Source organism: Diorhabda sublineata, chromosome 1 (genome assembly GCF_026230105.1).
Source record: "Diorhabda sublineata isolate icDioSubl1.1 chromosome 1, icDioSubl1.1, whole genome shotgun sequence".
Lineage (NCBI taxonomy): Eukaryota > Metazoa > Arthropoda > Insecta > Coleoptera > Chrysomelidae > Diorhabda > Diorhabda sublineata.
In genome coordinates this window covers 43,192,624-43,216,575 of record NC_079474.1, presented here as the reverse complement: position 1 = coordinate 43,216,575, position 23,952 = coordinate 43,192,624, and the positions used below count along the sequence as shown (strand labels likewise).

The 23,952-nt window shown below is 31.4% G+C and overlaps 1 protein-coding gene across 3 annotated transcripts in view; it reads right to left on the bottom strand.

The window, feature by feature from the left end:
* Positions 1-111: 111 nt before the first annotated feature.
* LOC130443963 (ras-related protein Rab-3) overlaps positions 112-23,952 on the bottom strand; it is a 38,838-nt gene continuing 14,997 nt past the window's right edge. For 2 of the 3 annotated variants that reach the window (XM_056778901.1, XM_056778910.1), the window contains exons 2-5: positions 20,733-20,954; positions 15,660-15,778; positions 12,534-12,705; positions 112-12,478 (exon numbers count right to left, since the gene is read on the bottom strand). In XM_056778901.1, the coding sequence (XP_056634879.1) occupies positions 12,332-12,478; positions 12,534-12,705; positions 15,660-15,778; positions 20,733-20,954 (660 nt within the window). In that variant the 3' untranslated portion in view covers positions 112-12,331. Of the gene's footprint in view, positions 12,479-12,533; positions 12,706-15,659; positions 15,779-20,732; positions 20,955-21,554; positions 21,644-23,952 lie in introns of all 3 variants that reach the window. The other variant, XM_056778892.1, reaches the window with a different exon arrangement.

Below are 23,952 nucleotides of genomic sequence, written 5' to 3'. Positions count from 1 at the left end.
CTAATCCTGTTACATAAGAAACCTTCAAAACCAAAGGGCATAATTAGGATAAGAGAAAATTGATTAATCAGGGTAATTGGGGTAATTTAGGATAAATATCAAATGAACAAATGAAAGGGGCATTTACACTAATTTTATTTTACACTAATTCACAAAATAATATACAATCCATATATTATCTTAACAGTAAGAGTTTCTATACACAATTTAAATTAGCGTATAGTGTATAAACCATGTTGAAATGGGTTGCGAATAATGTGCGATGTTCATATACTTGATTGAGTTTTGAAGAATCCCTTTCCATTAGGCACAGAGTTTTTATATATTTTTTTCTAAGTGTGAAATATGCCATGTACAATAAGATATTCAAAATTAACAAAAGTCTTACCAACTTCGTATTTAATGCCATCCAATAACCACCTAGGAATTAATTTAGAATAATTTGACGTAGTAAGTAAAGTAGACGTGAATCAGAGCGATTTGGCGACCACTTTGTTGATTCGTTGATATCATTGATGGCATTAATCTGTTGACCTTTATTAATTCTTCGATAGTCACACATCAATTTTATGACAGTTAAACATCTATATAATAGAATACAACATGAATACGCCATCTTCAATTTTTTTTTATTTCCACAGCACAGCATAAGCTGACTTGAAACTCAACTTTTGATAATTAATTTTCAAGCAAAGGTTAAATTGTAAATCAAAACAGTTTCAATAACTTTGTGTAATTTTTATGTCAGGATGATTTGAAAATATCCTTTTGATTCTTTTAGTTTTCATTTGTTTCAGGTTTCCTAGGTCTTTAAACCCAATTATACTCTATCAATTAACATACCTTTCAAACTGAGTACTCTCGTTCTTTCTCTAGGATTATCACAACGCAAATTCTTCTAGTAGAAATCTACTCAAGGTAGGGTAAATATTTATTATATGCGATGATTCGATAACTTACAAAAATGTTTCCTAAAACAATTAGAAACAATTATATCGCGGATAGAATTTCATTTTTGTCTGTAACCCCATATAAAATTATATCTACCTTTCAACTACAGCGTCTGCAGATCTATGGCAATAATAATTTCACTATAACACTCTTTCATTCAAGTTTTTATAAACATCGATATTTAAAAATTGAATTGTCCTCTGCTGGACATACGTTAGTTGTTAACTGAGTATTGAATGTAAACTTAAGTCTCTCTAATATCAGTTTTGTCTACCACTCATCTGTTATATTTAATTTATTTAAGCTGCTACAACACTATACTGCACTTCTTTCTTGAACATGTTAACTTGATTTAGAACTATATCCTCTCAAATTCCTCCTGTAAATTTTCAAAGATCTTCTATACTGTTAGCTCGAATTACAAACTTACCTGAAATGAAGCTCATTAGTTATGCAACAATTGATATGTATTCATCTGCAATACTAATGCTCGACCCCCCAAAATTATTTACACAACGTTTAGACACCAGACAAACGACGCTTAACTTTCCCTCTATTAACGTTTCGGCAATAAACATGCTCTAAGCAATACTTTTTCAATTATTTGCCTCATACTCTTTTAATAGCATTCGATTAATTGGAATGTGAACTTGATGGTTTGATCATTGTAAATACGAATGAGTTTAGATTTAATCAACCTCACTTTCATCAAAAGATCCATATATCAAAGTTAAGGACTAGTGCTAAGATCCAGCACAACTGTAATACCGTCAAATATTTCAGTATTTAATTGAGTTTATTTTTTATATAAGCTACAGTTGAACAACATGTCTGGATATCAGACTGTAATAGGCTGTAGGTGGTTTGTTTTCCGATAGACTCTGCAGACTCCGAATTCTCAATATTATCCATGCCTGGATTTCAAATACATTCGAGTACTCAGTTGAAAGGGGAGTTATTCACTCAATTTGAAAATCGAAATACAAAGTAGAGGAATTTTAGAAACTTACACAAAGTTATTGTGAATCTTATGAAGTTATTCACTCAAGGAACTCATATTTTTTGTTCAAAACAAATTGAATCCATCGAATATTGAAAAATAGATGATATTTTATATAATTACATATAAAATATTAGAATAATTTTACAATTTCGTTGCAAGATTTTCAATTAAATTCATTCATTCAACTCCGTTCTCGGGGTATTTTCATATTTAAATTTAAGAGAGATTTGATTTGTTTGTCACTTTAATTTTTGATAATATAATAGTAGTATAGTTTTTTTGATCTCATGATCAGATAAACATGAAATTCTTCAGAATGAATGCAAAAACAAATATTGCATGCATTTTTCCGAAGACCACTATAAAATATGACATATTTCATAGGTCTAGATTTTCACACAATGGCATAATTATGTTCAGTTCTAGTGCTTTTCCACGTGACATTTTAAATTTGACTTTTGGACCGTTGGTAAGTGAATTTCTGTAAGTTGAAATTTTGTAATTGATCTATTGATTGATAAAAAATATTAGTATATTGGAGTAAATTTTTGAAACTTGCAAAATGATAGATTTCTGCGATGAAAACAACGATAACGATCAGGAGAACCTAGCTCCCCCCGAAACTGTAGAAAGAGCCACACAAATTAGTGGAAATTTATTGCCATGAACATGCATATTAACAAAATATAGACTCGCAAATAAAAATCAGAATGTATTCCTTTGCTAAGAATGTGTTAATAACTGAATTGAAGAGTTCTGTTAACATTGCTACTTATTACTAATAAAGAGCTCTATTGAAGAAACAATCAGTTATTTACGTCTCAAAAAATCCAATATTTTAACTAGTGACAACTGTAAAACATCTCCAGAAAAAGCTTTTTATCAATTTACATTATTTTTGGAATTTGTGAATGTATGCGGGAAGGTGAACTTCACAATATTAAACTTGTGGTACAATTTTCATATGATTTGTCAAAAATATATCAATCTATGATCTGTAGAAATTAATGTAAAAAACCAAAAATCCTTTGTCAATTATCAAAAAGGAAAATGCCCGAAGCATTTTATGGGAAGAAATAAATTTGATAGATTATTTCATGACATCGCTAAATTTCTGAAGCTACCTCATCCATAAACTGGTACAGAAGAACATACACAACAATTTGCCGCCAATAAAACTGGTGATCTTCTGGCTCTAAAACGCGAAGGTGGATGGCAATCCACCGTAACTGATTATTAAAGATTATTTAAACGATTCCATCAGTACGAAGATAGAAATCTCTGAACATATTATAGAAGCTGTAAGATCCTCCCATGCATCTTTCTCAAGTCAACCGCCGCCATTTTGTCAAACTATACTTGCAGCACCAGAAAATAATTGTATAAAATTCAAAAACTATATAATCTGGTCAATTTAGACATTCGAAGTAACATAAATTCCCATCAAGCTGAAAATCAGTAAAATTGTTTAAAATGCAATTGAACATAGAATTCGAATGTTCCCTATTATTTTCGGGTATGGAACAAATTTTATTCAAGGTAAAACGTCAAAAAAATAAGTTTTTCGCAATTTTCAGCGAAGCGGTGAGTTTTATCATAAAAATACCTCAGACAAAAGTTGTAGATCATAAAATTATCGATAAAAACACTCTATTAGTACTTTTTTCCTACAAGCCACTGTTTCTGAGATATAATGATTCAAAAAGTTGTAAAAGTTGTCGTATTTAATAATTTCACCAATATATTTTCTTACAACATTGAAATGAACCGTAATATTTGTAAGAAATTTCTGTTGACTGGTTGAAATTGTCATAAGTTCATCAAATAAATTATCAATTAACGAAGATGTTGCTCTGCAGCTTTGGTATTTCTCGTGCAATCATTATAGCCAAATTTATATCTCAGAAACGGTGGCTCGTAGGAAAAAAAGTATTGATACGTTTCTTGTAAATAATTTTATGATCTATAATTTTTTTTGAGGTATTTTTATGATACAACTTATCGTTTTTCTGATAATCGCAAAAAATTCATTTTTTTGACCTTTGACATTGAATGAAAGTTTTTCCTAACACGGAAATGATGGGGAACATTCAAATTTTATTTTCAATTGTGTATTAAACAATTTTACTGATTTTCAGCTTTATGAAAATTTCTGTAGCTTCACTCTTATTTTTTGGTCTAATTTGACAGGACTAATAGTAACTTTACCATAAACTAATTAAAAAAATAAATAGTAACTTCGTTTTTCTGTGGTTGTCTGAAAAATATCGTGTAGAACACGTGTTGAAAATTCGATTGCACACTTGTTATATACAATATACTATTTTAAGTTATTCGTTTCTGTGATCAAATCAATTTCTACAAAGACGTCGAAATAAACGTTTTCTTTATACTTAGGTCGAAAGTTACTCTACAAGGGCAAAAAGTACGTACCTTCAAATGAGGTATGAAGAAAAATCGTATACACTACAAGGGATGAAAGTTGAATTTTCGAGCCTGCGCATCATGATACCCGAGACGATGCCCTTGTAAAGTAATATACCATTTCACAATTAGTTAGTGAATAACTTCTCATACAACTTAGAACCTTCAGTGAAAATTACAAGTTTCTATTTTTGAGATAAGAATAGATAATGATTACATGTACATTTGTTGCTTATTTTAATCTTGTGTCCAATTCATTGTTGGCAAGCAAAAATAACTTTAAAGTTACAACTAATTAACATTCCATAAAAAAATAATTGTCTAAGTACAAACACATAATATGCAACAATTAATGATATTGGCAGCGTTGCCGAACTGTTTGGATTATCCAATCTTCTACTCTTACACAACAATCATATCTTTCTAATAAACAAACTTGGCAACGCTGTAGGAAGTTACTCAAACAATAAATCTTTTCTCCGACGACTTTACGACTTAGGTGCTTTTTTAATCAGCGTTAATGTTATGCATTTCGCAGTAGTATTTGGTCGTGGAGTTCATCGGGAAAGTAATTGTAATGTACAACACGTGAGAAAACTCGATTTATAAAACTTGTTACATAAACACCTGCGGCTGCTTTTGTAAGATATACTCTATTTTTCTCACTGGTTGTACAATATACTATTTTTAATTACATAAAGACCTATTTATTTACAATTTTACACAGAAACTGTTATTTTTGGGTACACTATTGTTACTACGTCGCGTTTGTTTTCTGTATCCAACCTTTGGTAGTCGTCATTTTTTTTTTCTTTTCTCTAATTAATATACAACACATTGACAAATAATGGTGCCTCTTAGGCCTGCGATATGTGTACGTTGACCATAAAATTCAGACATGATTAAAAATAGCATACCTCTGCGGATTGATTCATTAATATGAAACAAAAAGTGTTTTGTTAAGAAAGTCGAACATTTTAATTCAATATGCAGGTAAGTTTGTTGAACTGTGGCACTATTACCTGTGATTATGTCCACATCCCTGAAATATCAATTAAAATAATTAGTACGAGTCGTTGTTGTCCGAAATAGGAAATATCATTGATATTAATTTATGATATAGTAGCGTAAAGAGGGGCTACTCCATGTGGGGATATAAAGGATATGATTAATATCCATTACGATGTATGATTGTGAAGTGTCGTACTTATGAATTAGTTGCAACGACATTTTTCTAAGCTTCCTAAAATTAAAAAATATAAAAGTTGAGTTGTAAATTATTCAGTTGGGAGAGTATTTGAAAATTCTATTTCTAACTATTTTTCATAACCTCGAAATACAACAATCCTTTTTTTCGTTTTTAATTCTGTTATGTTTTACTATAAACAATTATTACGACGCTCATTTTTTTTTGTAAAGGCGTGAAATTATAAAATAGCTTAATGCAGCAAAATATGTTGGAATTGTGAGAAAATGGAAAACTATTGTCTCAAAAACACGTTCTTTTCTCTCGAACTTCAGTGCTAATTATTTATTGCAACAGCAAACGAGAAATGATAACACTTTCTAAATATCGAGATGTATGGAACTAAAATTAAATGAGAACTTTGACAGCTATAGCTCAAATGAGTCGACGTGGTTTGTGGCAGAAAGCCTCTTTATTTGTACCAATTTTCATGCTATTTTATGCTCAACTATGTTTATAGAAAAAATAGTCAAAATCAAAAGTTATAGATGCTTGAATATTGTACATTCGTCGTATATAAAAAACAAGCTTTTAGAATAGAAAGAATTAACCCGAAGGTAGTACTCTTGGGCCGTTACTTCACCTCTTATACACAAGGGCATCCCCCAATGAGAAAACAACACTAATGCGACATTTGGAGATGACACATCTAATCTGATTGTAGGCAACAGCGACAAAGAATCGGCAATCAACCTACAGACATCGATTAATATAATATAAACAAATCCTTGAACCGGTACGGGATAAAACTACAGGGATGTCATAACGAAAGCAACAACAAAATGATCAGAGATGTCAAAATGAAGTTCTGTTGTTGACGCAACTCGGTACTTTCGATTTAACGATCTTCATCGGGATCTGGCGATGTGAATATTGTAGCAATCTAGCTCCTCGACAACATTCGAACTAATAAGGACGATGTCTTTTGTGTTAATTACCTAAGTGCTTTATATATAAGCAGAGAAAAGTATCGAATCTCGCATATTAGTTTTGTTGTTAATTGTAATACAATTCAAGAAGCTTCTACAGAGTATAACCCTTAGTTTCAAGACATTTCTAGTAATTTAGAATAGAATAAAATTGTTCGTTGATAGCGATGATAATCATATAACAATGTTGGGGAAGTCAAGGTTTTCTTGAAAAAAAAAATTCATTTGTCGAATATAAAATGAGTCTAGCGTTGTTGAGTAGTTTTATTTGTTTTTTAGTTCAAACTATGTTTCATTTAATTGTAAGAGAAAAAATACATTTGTCGATTATTCATAATGGAAATATATTAGAAAAAATTATACCTGTCAAAGTCACGACCAAACTATTTTATAGTATAGTTTTATATGTTAAATCAATTTTCTAATCAAACCTCAGAGTCCTAGGTGGACTTGCCAGCATAATTAGATATCAACTTACCAAATTTGACACTGGATAATTTTCGTTATATTGTGTTAAGTGTTTTTGTTTTTCTGATTATAGTGTTAGTTGTTTTTAAGTTTTCGATAAGCATCACGAGTTTATTGGAACTAAGTAGTATTCATTGTAATTTTTTACACATTTAATTATTCATAAACTTAAGTTCGATAAAAGGTAATGTTCTCGCCGGTATCCAGAACTGTGGAGCTGGTGTATCTTTAGTTTGGAAATCGTTAAGTTTTGATTCGTTTTTGTATTCTTATATATTTTTCATTTGAATAAATATTTATTTTCGAAAATTGATTAAGTATAACTAATTTATGACCCCGAAAAAGTTATGCGCTTACTGTAGGCTACAACTAATAAATTCCCCAAAATATGCACCATTGGGGAATATTATGAATAAATGATATTCAAATTCATCACTATTTCGTGAAGGATGTTGTATTAGTAGTTGAGGTTTAGATTCCCAGTCGATGTCAATTCGGTTAGAACAATAAACATTGTCGTGAACCATCCGAATATAAATGATCTCACATCAAAGTTCTGATTGAATTTCAATCATAAATAAATTAAATTGATCAGAATTATCAATAAACAATCAACATTTCAGGTCAAGAAAGAGAACAAACTGTAATTCTCCAATGTTTTCTAATTTTGATGACATACTCTTATTTTAATACAAATTAACTCAATATGAAAAATTTGCTTGGCAAAAGTTGTTTCTATAGTAATATATTCATAGATTTAAATTTATTTCTGAAAGAGAAGCTTTTGATAATAAATTTCATTAATTTTTGGATGAGTTGAATTTTGTATAAAAAACCTATTTCACATTATTCTGGATGCGATAAACAAAAGAAGGAAAGCTATTTTGTTGATTTTATTCATATTGCTAAATTAATCTAATAAAATATCAAATTCTATATAAAAACGTCATATTAGAACACACAATAACAGCTTCAAATTTTCACCGAATACTCTATCACACCCTAGATGATTGTATATTAAAGGGTTTTTGGTGTCTCGTCAGAGAATGGGGTAAAAAAATCTTTTTTATAGTTTTGAACCCACGAAAAATATGGATTGGTATTGAAATTGATTATCAACCCTCTATTATTTCTTTGTTTGTCCTACCCCTACTAGTACTAAGCCACCTATTTATTATTTCAATCATTTTAACTTTTTTAGTTCAATATTTATGTGTCATAGAAAATGAGGAACCATAGATATAATTTATTTTCATTCAAAAATCGTGAAAGTACTCTACTTCGGTTTGAGAAAATCGGATTTTTACCTAAAGAAATACAAGCATAGAAAGAATATGACGGTACTGGATGAAGGAGTGTTTTTATATCACAAAAAATCTAAATATTATCACAAAATATCAGTTGCTGGAAATACGTGGTTAGATTCATACCCTTGCCTGACTAAACTCTGAAAATCCTTTTAGGTACTATCATGTAATATGTGATAAAGTATTTGGTAAAAATTTGGAGCCAATCGGTGTGTTTCCTTTTTCGGAACTCCAGTCGAATAAAGCTCATAATATAGAAAAGGAAATTTCAAATAATAATTCATTACCAATTATCATCGATGTAGAATAATTTGAAGTAAAAATAAAACACAACTCAACCTCTACATCTTTTATAATTAGAAGTAGCTCCATCTGTCACCATAATCAAAACCTCTGGGGTTAAAAATATTTTGTTCTGATCAAATAATATTTCGGACATAACTTCTCTCTAATTCACCACAAACAATGCTTTTTTGTTTTCAAACAACCCTATATACTACTAGTAGCATGAAAATTTCGAAAACTTTTTTTAACAAATATTCAATGTAGGCTTAATAATTTGCTAACTAAAACTAAATCGCAACATTTACAAAATTCGTTAGTAATTTTCTTAGTTGATTCATCGTCTACTATTTAAAAAAAAGCACACAGGATACAACTTTGAATAAATAAACTGAAATGGCAAACATATTGTACATTTGTGAAATATATTCCGTAAATATTTCCAATTGCGAAGGTTTTGGATACAAAATATGTTGTAGGCGATACATAAATAAATTTCTTTATATTCAAAAGTTAAAGAGATTCCTTAATCGAAACTGAATCAATAGTCTTGGCATTCTGAAACTACTAATACTATCTTGAATTGAACGTACTTGAACATTTTTTGACACGAAAAAATCTAGATTTTTGCACAAAATACTTCCTCTATTTGTACTATCTCGTCTTAAATCGACCTAAGAGGTAACAAACGTATGCGTCTTGATAAATATTTCAATTCATAGTATAGATTTAGAATTTTGGTTCACAATTTCGTTGTCCATAATCCACAAAAGTTGCCAGAAATATGTGCTATCTAGTGAAAAACTCTTAAATATGACTAATTCCAGAGACATAGAATTCAATTACTGTATTTGATGTCAAAATAAGTTCCACACGTGATGGATCGTAGTAAAAGAACTTTTCACTGCAACTATTCATGGGTGAATAATAATGAGAAAATATTTAGGAACATTGATTAGCTTTGCTCGTTTTTCATTTAAGCCTATAGTAGCGCCAGTCTAAGAGACACTCAATCAATTTGAAATAATAGGAAATGGATATTTACCTATTAAGTGTAAAATCCAAAGAAAAATTTGTATAAGGGGGCATATTATGACAAAAAATCACATCACTAAGAAATCAACCGAATCAACTGTTATTTTTTCAGCTTGTTCTTGGAATTTCCAAAGTTGATAGAGAGTTTCTCAATCATTCATTCATAGAGGAATAAATTTTATACTGCTGATATAATTATTCACGTCCAAGTATGTACTTGTCATTATATTTGTTAATTTTGCATACTTATACTATTGTGAGAGTACGGTTCTCTCACTATTTTGCACTAGTTCAAGTAAATGGTCGAAAAAATTGAGTATCTCACTTGAATATTACCAAATCAAAACCGATAATACAATACCGATAACTAGTATTAAAAAATTTGCTAAGAATTGAATATCCCTTCAAATGATTCCAAGCTTCTCGAATTCTAGGAAGCTCATAAATATTTTATTGAGTCAGCTTTACCAATCACTAGTTATTTTATAATATAGAGGAGAAAGTAGTGGGGCAAACTTACGTAAAATGATCTGAAGATTACGAATATTTCAGAAGTACCACCAGTACGCATTTATTATAAAAAAGCGATGGTTTTGTATCATTATTACAAACAATAACTTTCAATTCTCTTAATCAAACGGCCTTATCACGTATTTACACCAAAACCTCATTTTTCTCATCTTTCATCAACTAAACTGCGCGTCAGCGAAAACGGGCCACCCCAAATATTTGCGAAATAATCAATTTTTAATAATAGTTTATTTATTGATTCAGTGAAATGGGTTAGTACAGAAGACAAAAAACTTCTAGGAACCAAGGAAACGATGCACTTATTGTTAGTTACTGGTCAAACACCGAATTAAAATTTCGACTACTTCATATACATTTATTATGACTTAAACGTTTGCGTTGTAACATTTCAAGTGATTCCAAGTTTTAGCCTCCTTAGAGTCGAGTTTAGTTCTTAACAATGGATGAAAAATATTATTGGAACGAGTCAACGTGAGATAGCAAGACGTTTGAATATTAGTCGTTCAACCAGCGGTTTCTGGTGATCGGTGCTCACCAGTACGGGTGGAATAAGAAAAAAAACAGTTCGATTAGATCGTTGTCTCACGATTACTACTTTGCTCCAAAACGGCCTTCAACAAGTTCACGGAATAGCAGTCTATAGTTCGACGAAGATAGAATGAAAGTGGTTTGACAGCTTGCAGTCCAGCTTGCTTACTCACAGACGACGCAGATTTGATTTTGCTCGTGAACATATGAATTGGACTGTAGACGACTGGAAAAAGGTATTGTTCCTGAGTGTAGAATGTTCCTGTATGGCAACGTTGACAGAAATACGGAAGAGCTGGAGAAAGGTCACTGACAGAGATGCACAAACAGATATTGTACTATCAAATGCTGTATTTGTTTTTAATGGTTTTCTGCTAATGGATTGGCCCACTCAAAGCCCCGATCTCAGTCCTATTGAATATATTTGTGACCAGCTCAAAAGACATCTAAGACGTCGCATACCTGCTCTATAAACACGTGAAAAGTTCCGATTGGCGCTGATTGAGGAATGGACCAATTTTCCTCAAGCAAACATTCAGAATGTTTTGCATTTTATGCCCACTCGTACCAGAATTGTTATTCAGTATCGAGTTGGCAATAAGCCTTTCTAAAGTGTTGATTACTTTCCAATTTTAACCCGTATAAACATCATATAACATGTTAGAAGCATTAATGAATAAATAGATGATATATTTAAAACAAGAAAAATAAACTACATGTAAAAATTTGGGTAATTTCGAAAATTTTTGGGAGGGTCTGCTGTCATTGACGCGCAATGTATTTAGTGATTCGTTAATATTCTGTAGTGATTAGTTTAAATAGCATTAGACGGCATAATGTTAAGAATAGTTCATCTTTCTTTCTATATATTCCAATCTATGCTACATTTTGCTTTGTATTGACATCGTTTTTATTATGTTAATAAGTATTAAAAATTCTGAGAATGCATCTATAAAACGGTTTACGCAGTGAAGGTACGAAAATCTGTTGAAAAATAAATCAGCCATTTAGATTAAGTTAAAATTATTGTCTAATTAGTTCCATATAATTTTCATTGGTCCTATAAACGTGTTTTTATAAATAAATAGTCTTATTCTTCCTTACTCGTTTCTGTTGTTGAACTTTGCTATATATCAATGAATTTCTTGTCATATTCAATTATATTGAAATGAAATTGTGAGTATTAGTTCTAACTAACAAAATTTCGTACCTCCATTTCCAAAAAACCAACTTTTTAAGATTGATTTGTTATTTGAATCGAAAGAAAGTTTGATTCCAGAAGGTAAGTTTTCAAGTAGTTAAGTACAGACGCATCTAAATAAAAGTTGAAGACCACCAGAATAACCCAAATTCTATTTTTTAACTGAACAACAATGCTGAATATGGAATAATGAAATAATAGTTATAAGCAAATAAATTATTTTGTTCAATAACTAGTAAGAACTGTTTAGCATTACAATTTTCTTGTCAGTACTGTTAATTGATAATGTAGGGTCGATCTAATGGCCATAATAATTACTGCGCCTGTTTATATTGTCAGTCTCAATGAGAGTAAAAATAAAAATTAGTTTAAGTACATCCTGGTCAAAGTTTCAACAGTATAGTATTCAATCAGATTATAATTATATTAACAGTTACAATTGGCAGCTTGAGGTCCATGAGGAGTATCTGTTAAGCGCGTGGATTTGGTTCCACTGCTCATCAAATTTGGATCTGTATCTAAACTGTCCGACATCTTGTCGCATATTATGTCTACCAGGCGTTCAAACACTGCCTAAAAAAATAAATTCAATGAATGAAAGAAATTATATTTTTGCAATGAAAAATACCTTGACATTTATATTTTCCTTTGCACTGGTTTCAAAAAATTCGACTCCAAGTTGTTCGGCTAGTTGTTTTCCTCGTTCAAAACTGATCACTCGTTCGTCTTCCATGTCGCATTTATTACCAACCAAAATTACTTGAGCATTGTCCCAAGAGTAAGTTTTGATTTGAGTTACCCTGAAAATGGAAAAAAAACATTTATTATGGAGTGAAAAACATTTCCGAAAACATTATTCCTTTATACATCGGTTGAAAGCACGCATTCGAGGCTAGAAAGTTAAAAATTCGTGCATTGATTGCGCGTCGTGATTCCCTCGAATACGCATCGACTACGCCTCAAGCGCACAGAAATCTAAAACTAAAACTCTCTGTCCTAATAGTGTAATATAGTGTACCAGGTGTCCTAACAAGAATGACACGGATATATCATCGAAACCTCTAAAAGTTTAATTCCGAGGTGAAAATTTTATCAAAACATTTTCTTCACAATTATAAATTTCGCATCCTAGTTATTCCACCGCTAGGGGACATCATGAACTTTAGGTCATCGAAAGTACTAAAAGAACTGTGTCTGTTCAATGTAAAAAATTTCAGTCTACTTTGAGAAACACCAGTTCACTGATTGAATTATGATTAGGTGGTCCAAAATTTGTGATCCAATTTCTAATAAATGAAATACTTGATTTTGCTTTTGAATTATGTTTTTCTTATTATAAAAAGAAAAGAAAAACATCACTGTTGCTAAGGCATTTCTGAAAAATATTCTATTCGAGGTCTACAAGACTCGTGACTTTGAGAATAAAAAGCCTAGGATGCATATATCATACACATTTCCGATCCGACTCCGATCTACTTGTGCCCCCTAAAAAAGAGCGGTTTGGTACGATTGACTCCAAGTTTCCGACTCTCGTCGATTTTCGATTTAGCTTGCCGCAACTATCCCAGTTTTGATTCAAATGAAATTGCAACGGTCTTGCGCGAAAATATTAAAAAAATTTAGTAATTGCTATGTAGCGATGATTGCACTTTTTTTGGGAAAAAAATTAAGAAGAGAATCGCAGAACTTTAGTGTAGGAAACCAGAAAAAACAGGTTTTGGATATATTCTGTTAGGGGAAAAATATCTACAGAGATTTTTCTACATTTTTATCTCATCAGCATTAAGTAATTTAAGAATGGCGCATCCACAAAAAAAATGCTCAGCGAGACGCATCCCACGTTACAATGAATAGACTAGACTTTCAAAGCGTGATCGAAAGCAAGATCGGAGACGGTTCGAAGACATACCAGAGAAATGAGATTTACGTCGAATGAACCCAAAATAGAATTTGAGTTTTAGTTCGTGTCGAATGCGTTATTGCTTTATTCATTTTGGAACAATATTCTCGTAGAGTTGGTTGTTATTTAACCCATGGTACTTTCGAAATAATAAATTCCCGTGAGGTCTTTCTACTGCCGCGAAAGCGAAATATATGCTGTTTCACGTATCCATTGAGTTAAAATGGGTCTATTGGTTTATAATAGTTTTTTCTTGTGGTAGAGGTTGGCTTAAACGTATTACAAGTGCTAGGCGGTCAATGACAAGCAATTGATGCATTGTGTCTACTTTTGAAGATAATATCTTAAATATTTTCACAAATTTTCTATATTGACTGCCCATTTGACGCTTAACTCATTCCATACTTTTATAAGTGAATATGTGAATGCCATAGTGTTTGCCCAGTGTGTAAGATGATGGGAAAAGCAACGTCCAAACTCGCGGCACTGGCAAATCATTTCTTGAAACTATAACTATGCATTCTTGGGAATAATAGCGATTCATGTCTTGTTGATGTGTATGTTTACTACACTAGTGCAAGAGCAGAATCTACGTTATACGCCTATCTTCTTGTTCTATTATTGAAATAATAGACATAAATTTAAATTCTGTATTGATCAAACGGATAAATAAACGAATAGAGTTGAAAAATTTTACTCTATTTTAAATATTTCATGTTGAAACTCAGTCTACTTCTACCAGCAATCATTTGAGTATCTTTTCGCCGAGTTCTTCCTAGTTTTACGAGGGTTGTACGGATTATTTACTATAATTTGTTCCTACTGTTAATTTGCTAACTAATAGGTGTATAGAAATATGTTTGTAAGGATTCAATAATTTTTTTCAATGAAATATTTATAAGGTGGGCAAAATATTAACTACAACCTAATTTTTTCAGCTGTTAAGAACACGTGGCACACTTATTATTTATCGGATATGTATTAGGCAAAAACTGAATAATTTGGAATGCTCTTACTTTATGTGAAGGATATTAAAAATAGGAAAAACTATACTCCAAGTGAATATATTTTAGAATATCTGAGCTTAGTTTTGGTTTAGAGGTAAACATTGTGTTCAGTATATTCATTGGTTATTGAGTAGTACATATTGAATGAATAATAAATTATCAAAGCGTTTTTCATTAATTTCACATAATTATTATAATGCCAAATTTCATTAACAAAATCTCCATAGACTACGAGATAAGAGAAACAGATCGATATTTGTATATATACTAGGGCTTCTTCTTAAGTTTTGTGATATACAAAAAAGAATATCAATAATCTTTGCACTAATTCACACGAGCTTTTTTTGAGCGACTGTTAAATTATGCATCATCCAGAACGAACAAATCTTTCTGACAGTCAAATGTTCTTGGAATATTGGATGGATGTTAGTGGAACAAATGATCCAAGTATGCTTCAATCTCACGATATGTCACATAACTGATTTAGCAATATCAGTTCATGCATATCATCGATGTTTTATGGCACAACAGCCGATTGTGGACGATCTTGATCGGCATACTGTTGTTGAATAAATCCACGTCTAATATCATAGAAATTATCGCCATTTTGTACCAATATGAACGTTTCGAGTCTCTGTGAACAACTCAAATACTCAATTCAGTGTTGCCATATCTTAAAACGTAATTAGCGACCCCCGTATTCAATAAAAAAACCATTGGAAAACAGACTAATATTCAGTGATTCAGTATTTTGTGAAAATGTAAAAGATTTTATGTAACTTTTATATCAATAATGGTAATTGTATTTTTAACGTCAATAATAATAATTTTTTTCTAAAATACTCACCAATCTTGTACACTATTGAAAGATTCTTCATTGGTAATATCATACATAAGGATAAAACCCATAGCTCCCCTATAATATGCTGTCGTTATGGTTCTGTATCGCTCTTGACCAGCGGTGTCCTTCAAATTATTAACAAATTAAATAGTTCAAAATATATGATACGATGTTATAACTTTTCTTCATAATACACGAATAGTTAAAACTATCTGTATATGACAAAATACTTATAGTAAAATCATGAAAATTTCTACGGTTAGGTTTTCGGATACAATATTTTAATCTAAAATATTTTCAAAGATGGCCGACTTCCGATTCTACTAGAAATCGACTGTAACTTCGTTATTTTAAATAGAACACCCTATATATTAATATAATAATATTAATACATTTTTGAAATCTACGTAAAATTTTAGTAAACTTCTGTTTGAAAACTTTTCTCGAAAAATGCATACTTTTCGAGTTATTGATTGTTTTGTAAAAAAATTGACCCTTGTAAATGAAATTTAAACCACACCTGCATCTCTAACAATTCACAGAAAACATTTAATATCTGGATAACGGTGAGGTTTAGGTATAGGAAAATATACATGAGTTTGCCTTATTTTTTACCCCTGAAAGCATTAAAATAGAAAAAACCGGGTGGTTCTATTCAAAAAAATAAAGAAATTTAATATTTATGAAGTGAACTTTGAACACTTTTTATACACACCCTGTATAAACTGGAAAATTTTTCAACCTAAATTGAAGTACGTCTGACCTTGCTAATAGCAACCGAACAGAAACCATTTTCATATCTTGAAGGGTATCCTTTTAAAAAAATAATTTATAAGGTCAAATTTTTTACAAAAAAATTTATAACTCAAAAAATATGCATTTTGAAAAAAAGGTTTTCGAACAAAAGTATACTGGAATTTTACGTATATTTCAAAAATATATTAATATACAGGGTGTTCTATTTAAAATAACAAAGCTACGGTCGACTTCCAGACATCCAGCCATATTTGAAAATATTTTAGTTAAAAAGATCGTTTGCGACAACCCAATCGTAGAAATTTTCATGATTTTACTAGTAAGTATTTTGCCATATACAGATAGTTTTAACTCGTATATAAGTGCTTGTTGAGAAGATTCGAATATCCTTGTTCACTTTCTTTTTGAACAAGATTTCAAATAGGTTAGACAATTATTAACCTAACCAATATGAACTGATTAGACACATTCCAGATAACATTGACAAATAACAGATTCATAATATGAAGTATGTAAAAGGCAGTTCGTACATTACCGAATGTATAAACATAAATCTTTTTACGATCAGCCCCTTTCAGTCAAGTCCTTAAGCTCTTTTATTTGTATATAAAGTTTTCTCCTTGACCTATTTCATTTTTGTAGTCGGTCTTTACGAGTTTGACATAAAGCATACAGAATGTGTAATAAATATATTTTCATCAGACACGACTATATTATGAAAAACTTATTATGTGTTACTGCCATTACCGTTGACGACTGCTTCCAAACATAACGTTTCCACAACGTTATCCATCGAAGCTTGTATTCAACATTCAACCAATTTAATCTTTTGCCTTCGGCCGTTTGTCAAACCTTCGTAGAAAATAAAAAAAGTTAATAAACCATCGGCTACATGCTACTTTGTTATATTGTTTACACCTTTGTGGTGTATAGGGTTAGTTGGTCTAATTTTACACCAATCGATTATTCAAAAGTCAAAAACCACATAAAAATATGAAAAAAAAATAATGATATTAAATAAAAATTATGAGTTATGTTTATCCAAGTACTCAATGGTACAGGGCATCACGTATTCGAAAGAAATCGATGAGGGTCAATTAAGATGGTTCGGTCAAGGCATAAGAATGGAAGAGAAACGATAAATACGGAAGATATAGGTAGTACGAATTGAATAAAGCAATAAAGATGAACCGAGACGTGGTTGGATAAAAAAAATGAAGGAAAAAATATGAAGGAAAAAAACGAGGCAGGAAAACAGACACATGATGGGTAAGTATGGAAATAAGAATTAGAAAAGAAGCTCACGGAATAACTAAACTGCAACTAAACAACAAAACTAAAAAGGTATAAACGCATTAGGACTAAAGTGAGCTTATCTACATTACCCATTCCAGTCAGCCTAGGACGATTACGTAACTAGGTTTACAGATGATTGCTAGTCAAAAAGATTTTGGAGTGAAGACCTAGTCAAGACGCACCCAGTTGTAAGTGTGACTTCACCAACGAAATAATCCCACGATAAGATCAAACTGGATGAATGCCGCACCAAACCCACACATATGATAAATGAAATTTAAATATTAAGCGGTATAGTGCATGATGAAACATTCATAAAAAAAAAGATTATTCCATTTGTGGGCGGTGAACAGTGATCAACAAGCCAGACGGAGGGCGGCACCTAAAGTTTATTGGCTAACTAGCTGACGCAGCGAACTCTGTTAAGCCTTAAATGCAATAAATAAGCTGATTTTCGAATTTATTAAGTCAATTTTTTTATTAGAAAATAAAAACAATTAAGTACATTAATCATTCATTATTGTTTCTTTATTTTAGTACATAGGTTGCTCTTCACTTAAGTATCTTGTGGTGATACGACATTTTTTATTTTATTATCAGGCGCAAAAACAAACAACGCACATGGTCTTCCGACCGTGAATATGCCACATAAAATTGACCATGGGAAAAACATGGATGTTCTAGTTCAAACCACAAACTTTTAAGGATTGGCCTTGTGATTTGTTGATGGTCGTGGCAAAGACGGATCGGAAATCGAAGTCTTTTAAATTTAAACGGCATATCGGTTGGGATCATCGGGATCCTCGGAAAGAGAACTTCCTTACTTTTGAATTTTCCTTTCAGCATCGTCACGTAAATTACATTATTCATCAATTTTCTAACCAGCAAACGCGTACCGTTGCACAATTTTGATTGGTTCATGTTTCGAAGCACGATTCCTACGGAGCCAACCTTTAGGCGTAAATTTTGCGGTGGTAAGCCAGGCACATCCAAGGAGTTCAAAAATTCAAATGGATAGTTGGTGGCGTCTGACGCAGTCAATAGATTTGAATGAATGCATTGTTCCAATGATCTTATTTTGAATTATGTAGTTCAGGTCATCTACATCTTTATTCTTAGCCGCTAACTTAACCATTCATAAGTTTTGCAGTTGGAAATGATGTTTGGAAATCTTTGGCCATTACTGAGTTTTTTGCAATATTATACGTTGGTTCTTCAATAGTTTGATGATTTAACGGTAATTTTAATTCTGAATGGGCCGTACGGCATCCTTCTAACAATGTGGCTGCTTTACCACTAAGGCAGCATAATCCTGGCGTTTCTCCGGAAAACTTTAATGCACCACAATACTCGCAAACAACGTCCATTTTCCTAATGCAAACGCTAGGATGCAAGCTGTAATCATTGCTGCAATCATATCGAGAAGGCTGTTCGATTCAAATCAGCACTTGAATCTCTTATTCTGCGTTGCAAATTATCTATTTGTTGACCGAGCCGTTTCACTTTGCTCTTGTGATTGAGCAAAGTCAAGCCATACTAACGCGGCGCTGTTCATGTATAATTTCTTGTTTTTCTTCAGTCCTTTCATTTGCAGTGTTTCGTATCCTTCTGCATTACGGCTTTGTCGGGAAAGATTCGATCGTCTTGGTCGCGGCAGTAGTAATTAAATTTCAATTCACCTAAATATTTATTTCAAAACTCAAAGTTTCAACCATTCATTCATAGACAAAATTACTTAGCTGTTTGAGTTGCGCGTTTTGTTATTCCAAGTCTGATGCGTTTTTGTTTTACCACCTTTTATAGATCACTGTTATTTATTTAATAGAAATAGTTTTGATATTGATTTCTTACAAAAATCAAATTGTCATCCATACGTCCATTACATAGCTGTCATTTGCGTTTTGTTATTCCAAGTCTGATTCTTTTTTGTTATACCACGTTTTATAGTGACTGACGTTTTATGTAAAGTATCCTATGTCTGTCTTCTGGCTCTGAGCTACCTCCTCACCAATTTTTAGCCATATCACTACAGCCGTTCTTAAGTTATAAAAAGTGTAACTAACAATACTTTCTTTTATATATATAGATTTCTTACAAATATCAAATTGTCATCCTTACGTCATTACATATCTGTCATTATACGTCAATTACATAGCTGTCATTTGCGTTTTGTTATTCCAAGTCTGATTCTTTTTTGTTATACCACGTTTTATAGTGACTGACATTTCATGTCAAGTCACACGGAAATACTGTCGAACGGGATAAAATGTCCTTCTCCTGGCTCTAAACTACCTCCCTGCTAATTTTCAGCTAAATCGGTTCAGCCGTTCTTGAGTTATAAGTGGAGTAACTAACACGCCTTCCTTTTATATATATATATATATATATATATATATATATATATATATATATATATATATATATATATATATATATATATAGATATATTTCCAATCATAAGAATTAACAAAGAGTGTCTTTTAGGGACAAAACTACCATTAATTGATATTTTGAGCAACAATTTAGCTTTGCTACCTGGATAATCTTCGCCTTTAAGTTAAATCTTTTATGACTAAAATTTTCATTGTTTGCATAGACTTATGAATCTTTCATGTGTTGTTAGAAGATATTTTTCAATTGAAATCGTTGTTCCGTTAATTTTTTGATTGAATAATCCAGTTGGTTCGAGTAGCAAACTTTCATGATTAAAATTTTGCTAATTGTAGTTGTTCAACATGGCAGGAAGAATCCTCGGTTGTTTTTTTTATGTAAATACTTTTTCTTGCTAAAATAGTTTCTTTGTAAAATATATATTCGGTACTATTTAATATTCAGTAAGTTATTTTACTGTAATATCTAGTTTATTAATAATTTACAGACTCCCTTAGTTGAAAATATTTTAGGTTTTTGATTAAAAATCTTCATTTTAATACATAGTAATGTTATCGAAGTTTTAAATGGATCTCATTCCAATTTTACACTTTGTAAAGTTCGGAAAACGTGATAGTGAAAAAGAAATGAACTCACCCATATTTGTAGCTTCACTCTTTTATCGTGTCTGAAAACAGTTTTGACTTTGAAGTCAATGCCGACTGTGCTAACGAATGCTGAAGTGAAACTATCATCGGCATATCTAAAGAGAAAGGACGTTTTACCGACCGAACTGTTTCCTATTATCAACAATTTAAACATGTAATCGAAATTCTGATCGGCGGCATCTTTTGGCCATTTAACATCAGCACCACCCATCTGAAATAAACAGAATATCTAATAAGCTAAAATATAAGAAATTGCGTGGGTGTTTCATAGAAATAGGGAGCAAAATTTTGTCTTTCAACGTCTCAATAGTAAGTGTGTGAATGATTCCCGATGGTAAAATATTTTGGACAAGTTGAATAGCTGTCAAATAAACTTCTGTTACTTCTAAAAGGTGGCGGGACTTATTTTTGTACCAATTAATTAATTTTGATCAATTATTTGACTGTTTTTCTAATCAAATTCCCGAATATCAAACTAAACGATATTTGCCAACTATAGTTGGCTAGTTACGAGATGTTGAGACCTCAAATCAACTTATTTTTGAATTTTCCATAACTTTATCAGCTTCATTGTAGTACTGAGAATATGTTACAATTATGTAATTCTCACGAGACATTTGGTGAATAATCAATGACGAGAAGCGCTTCTCTGTTTCATATTGTGTCTCAGCACCAACAAATAACACTATAATTAGTGAGACAATTTGGATATTAGGACGTACTCTAATTTCATCTTCGACCCAATTTTTTAAATATACATAAAAATCCTTTCTGTAAAAGTATATGTTAACAAATGAATAAATAAACTTACACCATCCCAAAAAGATCCTAGAGGGATTTCGGCGAACGATATAAATTTGCTGAGTTGTTTGTGTCTTCTGCAGGCACAATCATCATCACCTATCATTACCACATGTTTCAATTAGAGCTCTTGGTGCATACTGCTCTCGATTGATATTTACAGGTGAGAAGCAATATGGAATAGGCATGTTATTAAGCAAATATTTAGCCGTCTTATATTCAATAAATATATAAAATACATGAGGTACTTAATACTTAATATCTCTTAACAGAAGTGAATACTTGATATATCATTCATCTTAAAATTGTTCGAATATGAAATTGAAATGGCACAGTAAATACATAAAAGCATAACCGCCGGACATTTGGAAGATCAAAAATATAAATCAATGTAGTTGACGAAGCATATGATGAATGATTTCATACATACAGAATGTACAAAGAAACTGAAACATTGAAATTATTCAATAAGACCAGTAGAGAATTTAAAAAATTGCATGAAAATGTCATGTGTCCGGCGTATTGTGAGCATATGATGAGATTCGACGTGTTTAAACATTGCCCTATGTATGCAACTTTAGAGATTTTCCTTCAGTTTCCAGTAGTGAAGTAATATTATATAGGAATTTATTATATAAGGACCTTAATATATTTGACTACACATCTAAACTACCGATCAAAGCTTTTGTCGACCCCATAATCCATTCATTAAATTTCAAAATAATACGGTGTCTTACAAACTAAAAATAATAATTGTGAGTTATTTTATCGGTGTTTATGATTATAGTTTAGCCCCAGTTTGCCCTATGAGACTATGATTGATACTTTTTGAAACAAGACATCTATTTGTGAAGTTCGTTTACGAATTGTTTTAGTTCTCGCAAATTCAGATCAAGAAACTGTCAATTGAAACTCGTACATTAATCTAAGTCTATTGATTAAAAATATCTTGACCTACCTTGGACCTCAACGTGAAAAAATATGCATACACCAGGAACTTTGGCAATAGAAAACATTCAAGGCGGCCTCGAAAAACCACAACTGTTAAAGATAAACGCATTGTATCGATCATATCAGCTTCTACAGTTGAAAGGAGATTGAGAAAAACAAATCATTTTCGAATGAAAAAAGAGTGCAGTGGCCCAAAGTACATAAAAATTGGAAGCATGAAGAATAAGAGAGAGTTTTATGGAGTGATGAGTTAAAATGTGAAGGTTTTGGGTCTAAGAGAAGACTATATTATGTTACTTTTTTGATTAAAAATACTATTTTTTCCATAAAAATTTTAGTTTAAAAGAATTGTTTCATTTTTCATCAAATTCCACTAAACTTTCTTTTGAACGCTCTTTTTTTTTTAAATACTATTCTGAAGAAATCAATTGCCTCTGTTACAGCTTCCTCTCCTGTCATATACAAGTTTTTTTTTGGCTCCGCTCCCCAATTATTTACATTCATTATTCAATTATTTGTTCTCCCCGTTATGTGGACTTTATCAGAGTATATTGAACAAAATCCAATGTTTAATCCACGTTGTGACAATCTGAATGATTCGGATCCCTTGGATTATACTAACGGTGCTTCCATGGTATATGTGAAAATATCTCCATGGGAAATTAAGAAGAAACACACCAATAAAAAACATAATTTAGTCTGCGCAGGTCAAAATAAAAGGAAGGAGGAAGGTTGACGGCATACCTGGTAAAAATGGATGAGATTTACGGGAAATAAGGCCTTAAAAGTATTAATAAAGAATGTATTTCGTTCTGGTTAGCGCCAGATCGGCAAAACAATTATTTTTCAGCATGACAACGATCCCAAGCTTTCGGCGAAGTTGTGCTAATAGTATTTGAAAGAATTGGAACGGAAGAATGTACTGAAAATAATGATGTTGCTATTATATTCGTCTGACCTCAACCAGATTGAGTTGTTGACAAACTGGATAAGTAAGTCATGAAGCGGTGTCCTACTTACACTTCACATCCTTGGAATATCCTGAAAAACGAGTGGATCCAAATATCCGACGATTACATATCCTCTTTGAGCTTTCATAATTATTGTAAAACTAAAGGAACTTTTCTTAAACAACTTATATTTGATTTGTTCTTGATCAAAGCACTTTTTCCATCATATGAACAGTTTGTAGGATTTCATTAAAGTTGAAATTCCTTTTTGCACTCGAAGTGTTGATAATTTATAATTCCATTAGCCCAAATTTGAAGATTCGAAAATGATAAATAGAAATTTGTAATTATGTAGAGTACATACGGCTTGTTTTGAGAATTAAAGTATTATCGATATAACTGAAGTGCCGCCAAAATGCACTAACGACATATTGTTTGTCGATCATATCAACATAACAATCTTTGTTTTATACTGATAATTGATTCAATTCATTTAGGATGGCGACA